This window comes from Leopardus geoffroyi, chromosome D1 (genome assembly GCF_018350155.1).
Source record: "Leopardus geoffroyi isolate Oge1 chromosome D1, O.geoffroyi_Oge1_pat1.0, whole genome shotgun sequence".
NCBI classification, from domain to species: domain Eukaryota; kingdom Metazoa; phylum Chordata; class Mammalia; order Carnivora; family Felidae; genus Leopardus; species Leopardus geoffroyi.
Window position 1 is genome coordinate 12,088,220 of NC_059329.1, and position 5,931 is coordinate 12,094,150.

At 52.4% G+C, this 5,931-nt stretch overlaps 1 protein-coding gene across 1 annotated transcript; it reads left to right on the forward strand.

The window, feature by feature from the left end:
- The first annotated feature begins 1,003 nt into the window (after positions 1-1,003).
- LOC123600683 (nicotinamide N-methyltransferase-like) lies at positions 1,004-5,037 on the forward strand. Its single transcript, XM_045482874.1, has 3 exons — positions 1,004-1,236; positions 2,649-2,856; positions 4,023-5,037. Exons 1-3 carry the CDS (start codon positions 1,086-1,088, stop codon positions 4,453-4,455), a joined length of 792 nt encoding a protein of 263 aa, XP_045338830.1. The 5' UTR covers positions 1,004-1,085; the 3' UTR covers positions 4,456-5,037.
- Positions 5,038-5,931: the final 894 nt, after the last annotated feature.

Sequence of the window (5,931 nt, forward strand, 5' to 3'; positions counted from 1 at the left end):
ATGGAATCTTAGTAGATGCCAGCAGTGTGGACAAATGCCAGCTTCCCCTGCCTGGCGCCACATAAATTCCCCGCTTCCTGGCCTGGTGATTGAAATGTAACGTCTGCCACGATCTGAATGGGACTCAAAGAAGAAATTCAGTTCAGCTATAGAATAAGTAATTTTTGCACACTCATTCCACATCGGCAGCTCCAGCTCAGATCTCTCTGTGCAGTCCAGACGCAGATCTGGGTCAGCTTAGGTTTTTCAGCCTCAGGCTGAAACTAAACCCATCTCTGTTCATCATCTTGTCCTCTTCACCCCTCAACTAAAACCTGCTCCTCTTGTCTTCTCTACTTTCTAAATATTGTCCGCATCCAACAAGTTGTCTGGGGCAGAAACCGGGTGTTGTGGGAGTGGGTGTAATTCAGAAAACGCTAAAGATTGGGGCACCTGGGTGGCTCAGTCGGTTAAGCATCAGGTCATGATCTCCAGGTCCATGAGTTCGAGCCCCGCGTCGGGCTCTGTGCTGACAGCTCAGAGCCTGGAGCCTGCTTTGGATCCTGTGTCTCCCTCTCTCTCTGCCCCTCCCCTCCTCATGCTCTGTCTCTCACTCACTCTCTCAAAAATAAATATTTTAAAACATTAAAAAAAAAAAGAAAACGCTGAAGATCAAAAACCAACTAAGATGTATCCATCCTGTTAACAGCCAGAGATACTGGCGGTTCACAGGGGAGTAGTTTAAAAACCGGACATGCTTTTACAATAGTTTGCACAGCCGCTGTGGAAGAGGATCCGATACAGTGGAGCAGGAGAGCCTAGAAATCCTGCTAAACCGGCCAAATCCACTGAAAAGCCTGGGGACCGGGGTGGGGGAAAGGGCAGGCCCCCTACTTGCAGAGGGAGCTGGAGAACAGGAGGGGAGTTGCCAAGTGTGGCAAAGGCAAATGGCTGAAGGGAGGAGGGCTCGGGGAGCGCTTTTCATTGGCTGTTCTGGTCTTTCCCAGAGTATTTGAGGACTGGCGGAGTGACTGTCTAAACTCCATTAAGAAGGCCCCAGAGCATCAGGCTGCCTGCTCCTTCCTGGACAAAACTCAGGATTCTCTATGGCTCTTCAGGAATCCACAGCGCTGGATTTCTACCAGACGTATTTTGAACCCATGGTCTACCTGGACTACTTCAAGATGGGCCAGAGCCCTGTGGGTGATGATTGCCTCTACTTCCTGCTAAAACACTACAACGCCATTTTTAAATCAGGTGCTAGTTTCCTTGAACCCTGGAGGAGGTTTGTGGGGGGAAGGGTGGCGATGCAAATTTTAAATCAGATGCTCGTCTTTTTCAACCCTAGGGCAAGTTTCAGGATGGGGGTAGAGGTGGGAGGGGGGGAAGGGTGGCCAGACAATTGACTGGAACTTTCGACCTGGATGGAGAGTTTGTAGAACTGCTCTATGGGACCAGGTTAGATGTACTTGATGTATGGTACATGGTGGGATGCCCTAAACCTTTCTGAGGTCTCTGGGACAAGATTTTCTCCTCCCATGAAGTTGAGGAGCTGCGATCTTTCATGGTCCTGCGTGGTCCTATCTTCTAGCAAAAGAAGTCCCTGGCAAAAGAAGCTGCATGGGGCATCAGAAAGTGTAGGAAGCCTCTTTCCAAGTTCAGTGTAGGAAGCGTTCACTCTTTTGTGTGATTACCGCTGTGGCTCGTGAAAACATCGTGGGTGGGTGGCTCTCAGATTTGCCCCTAGGGGAAGAAAGGTGCTCGGCAGCCCGAACTATTAAAATCAAATACTGGGGATCTTTTCATGATTCACATGAGAAGGAAACATAACCCAATAGATAGAATTTCTCCAATTAACGATCTCCTGCTCTCACATTTTCTGAAACCTTTGACGCTTGTTCAATTTATCTGCCACTATAGCCTCCAGGTAACACAAATGAAGGGGAAACAAACAAAATGTAGCAGCAGAATCCAGGAGCAAAGGGGCAGGCTCAGTTCAGTGGCAGGTCAGGATCCATCAGTCCAGCTGGGTTTCTGTCCTTGCTGCCTTGTTGTTTATCTCGGAAGCCCCTTGCCATATTCCAAATGCTGCTGCCATTTTGTGTTAACCCAGTCTCTCCCTGGCTGGCGAGAAGGGGAGGCCAAGGACTCTGCCGGCAGGTCTGTATTCCCCTTTTAGTCCTCACACCGCTAAGAGAGTTTCTGGGAATGCAGGCGGTGCTCAATGAATGTTTGCTGATTGATCTTTGGAATGTTATAGATGGTCTCGGGGTCATAGGACCCTTCAGCGAAGAGTGCTTGGAATGTGGAAGCCAGTGTCCTCGGAAATGTGACCAGATTTCTTCTCGGAACACTTATTTACAGGGCTAAATTGGCCGTTGAAATGACAAAGCTGCTTCTCTAGTAATTGTGCCCCCTACACACCCCAAATAGGCTCTCCTGCTGCTCACTCTCCCCTCCTACCACGCTCCCCATGCTCAGTGCCGGCACTGTGTGTCGTAGCGCCGAAGGCTGTCCGGGCAGGCAAAATCCCTTACGCTGGAGTTTACAGCCCCTGATGGTCGACTCCCCGCCGCCTCTCCAAGTGGGAAAGAGAGCGGAGCCTTTGGGAAGGCCCTCAGAGCTGCGGTTTGGTGCTGACGGCTTAGAATGTGTCTGTTCTAAAACAGGTGGGCTGAAAGGAAAGCTCCTGATTGACATTGGCTCCGGGCCCAGCATTTACCAGCTCCTTTCCGCCTGCGAGTCTTTTGAGGAGATAATCGCCACTGACTACACGGACAAGAACCGCCTGGAGCTGGAAAAGTGGCTGAAGAAGATTCCAGGGGCGTTCGACTGGTCCCCAGTGGTGAAATATGTGTGTGAGCTTGAGGGGAACAGGTAAGGGGTTTGTTGTTTGCTTTGGGGTTGCCACGATGTAAGTAAGCTGCACTTAGCTCTCCGAATCAAGAATTTATCATGGGCCTCGTGTGGAAATGGCGAGGCAGGTGGAGACTAAGAAGGAAGGAAGTTAGTGGGGTTCCAAGAAGAAGAAGGAAGAGTGTGACGCGAATCCAATAAAGACCAAAAAGAGGGAACAGAAACAGATGGCTATAGACAGCCCCAGAGCCAAGAGGGAATTGTCACGAGCGCCTACCCAGAATGCCGAGGCATGACCCCAGGCCGATGTGGATGGGGCAGGGTGGCAGCCAGCTGGTGTTTGAGGGCAGACAGCCGTTCTGATTGGCAGGTGGCCCTGCTGTTCCAATTACAACCTCCAGGTGGCTCCAGACTTGGGGAATCTTCCTGTAGATCGCAGGGGCTGGGCCTAGAATTAAGACCCATCTTGCACAAGTGAACAGAATCTACTTACCTTGGATCATTTCAGGGCACCAGGAAGGTCCGCCATAGCACCTCCACTCCCCAAATACCACTCTCCCCAGTTAGGTAGGACGGTTGCAGATGTACATCGGATTCTTATCCCTTTTGCTTAAGACTGTGACTTTTTAAAAATACAGAACTGGAAAGGGTAAACCTTTAAGTGCTTGTCCCCGTGCATACCTCAGTATGAATGAGCCCCGTGTGCTGAGAACAGGTGTAGGTAAGAAGAGAACGTATGAGGCGATGAGGAGGTCGAGTGGGGTGGCCAAGAGACACCGGGAGACCCTGGGGGACCCAGCAAAGTCGGCCAAGCTCGCGTTGTAGCTTTGCTCAGCTGATTTCAGGCTGGCTTTCCATTTCTGGTTGTACTTACCCGGGTCGTGTTAAACACGGACCCAGTGGAGACAGAATAGGCCAAGCACAAGGCATACGTCGCTCAGAGAGGGCCCACGGGTGGAAAGAGCAGCGACCTCGGGGTCAGGGTTTGCAGGTCCTCGGCTTTGACTTTATGCACAGCTGGCTTCACTACCGTGCCCCTCTCTGGGACTCAGTTTCTTGGTCTGTAAGACTGGTGACTTGATATTCTGGGAGTCTGTGTGGAAGGCAGAGAATGGCGGGAGTGACGTACGCCTCTCACACGATGAGCCTGACCCAGCTGGCCGCTCTTCCCTCTTCCCTCCGCTCAGAGACAAGTGGGCTGACAAGGAGGAGCGGCTTAGGAGAACCGTGACCCAGGTGCTCAAGTGTGACGTGAATAAAGAACAGCCCCTGGAACCTGCAGTCCTGCCCCTGGCGGACTGCGTCCTTTCCTCCCTGTGCCTCGAGGCTGCCTGCCTCACCCAGGAGGCCTTCCGGGCTGCCCTGCGCCACATCAGGACCCTGCTCCGGCCCAGGGGCCATCTGGTGCTGGGCGGGGGCTTTGACACCACCTTCTACATGGTGGGGGCGAAGAAGTTCCCCTGCCTTCCCCTGAAGGAGAAATTCGTGTGTGAGGCTCTGCAGAAGTCCGGCTTCACCATCGAGAAGCTGGAGACGGCTCCGCGGGCAGCTGAGACCATGTCGGATGAGCAGTCAGACTACACCGCGATGTTCGTCGTCGTGGCCCAGAGAAACGACTGACGTATTGGACTTGGAAGGGGGGTGAGCATGCAGGGGTCATTCGGCCACCCCATTTCCTTCCCTCTGCGCTCAGTTGGCTTTATTTAGAACTCTTCCTTGCCAGCAAATGCTTTTAGAGTCTTATTATACGTGATGGCCGGATAATTAGGGATGTTCCTCTCGAACAGAGAGGTTCATAGTATACTCCACTAACGTCCCGGGGTTGGGGAAGAATTGGGCCAGAAAATAAAGCTTGGCCTCCCCTAGTTTTGAGGGCACCTTGGGGTTGCATGGGAGCGAAGAGGGTAGAGTCCCCCGTACCCTCCTCCTTGAGGCATCTGGGGACGGCTCGCCTTCTGAGCTCATTCATCATTTGCGTCTTCACCCCTGCTGATGACACCGCCGCCCCGTCCCACAAAATGAAAGGAACGCGGGCTTTGGCGCAAGAAGACGTGGGTTTTGGTACTTGGCTCTTGTGATGATAGGTAGGTCATTCGTGTCTCACAGCCTCAGTTTTCCCATCTCTGAAATGCAAATAATAAGACCCCTCCCCAGGCTTCCTGTGACACCCCAAATATATAACACGAACACACCTGCTAAACAGCTACGTGTGCGATGGCGTATGTGTTTTCACCGACCTTGCAGGTGCAGGTAATAAGCAGTTCTTTTTTTTTTTAACGTTTATTTATTTTTGAGACAGAGAGAGACAGAGAATGAACAGGGGAGGGTCAGAGAGAGGGAGACACAGAATCTGAAACAGGCTCCAGGCTCTGAGCTATCAGCACAGAGCCCGACACAGGGCTCGAACTCGCGGACCGCGAGATCATGACCTGAGCCGAAGTCGGCCGCTTAACCGACCGAGCCACCCAGGCGCCCCGGTAATAAGCAGTTCTAAAGGGAGCTGGAGGCGTTGTTCTCTTTTGTCCGGTGCGACCCACCTAAGCCAGTTGCGGACGGGCACGGGGCCCTTGGGGAAGACTCTCGAATCAGATCCGGGAGATGGGAGGGGTGAGCGGGAGGAAGCCAGGAGAAAGAACGGGGCGGGAAGAGTCTGTGGAGAGCAGGAATTGTCAGTAGCAGCAGCATGTGCCGAGACCCAGAGGGGAAAGAACATGCTGTGTTCGCTGAACTTCAGCAGGAGAAACTGACACCTGGGTACAAAATTTGGGGCCCTGCCCCCTGGAGATCTCTGATAAAACACCTTGGGCACTGGCATGGCAGAGCAGACCAGCGTTTCAAGTGGGCAGAGAATTTGCCAAAGCAGTGACGGTTGGCGGGGGTTGGGAGATGGGTAAGCAAGTGATTTGTTCATCCAACAAATATTTGTTGAGTGCCTACGAAACACCAGGCACCGTGCTAGGTGTGTCAGAAACTTTGCCCAGGGCTGGTCCTCGCAGTAAACACAGTTTTGCCATGTCTAAGCCCTTGATCACATTCTACCCCATGTCTGTGTATCTGTGTATATTCTTGTGTGTATATGTAGGTGCGGGTGTGTGT

Bases quoted from the DNA above. Each gene is read 5' to 3' on its own strand.
- LOC123600683 (XM_045482874.1), top strand. From the start codon at position 1,086: ATGGCTCTTCAGGAATCCACAGCGCTGGATTTCTACCAGACGTATTTT. The intron at 1,237-2,648 runs GTGCTAGTTTCC...GTTCTAAAACAG, and splicing joins CAACGCCATTTTTAAATCAG to GTGGGCTGAAAGGAAAGCTC. The intron at 2,857-4,022 runs GTAAGGGGTTTG...CCCTCCGCTCAG, and splicing joins TGTGAGCTTGAGGGGAACAG to AGACAAGTGGGCTGACAAGG.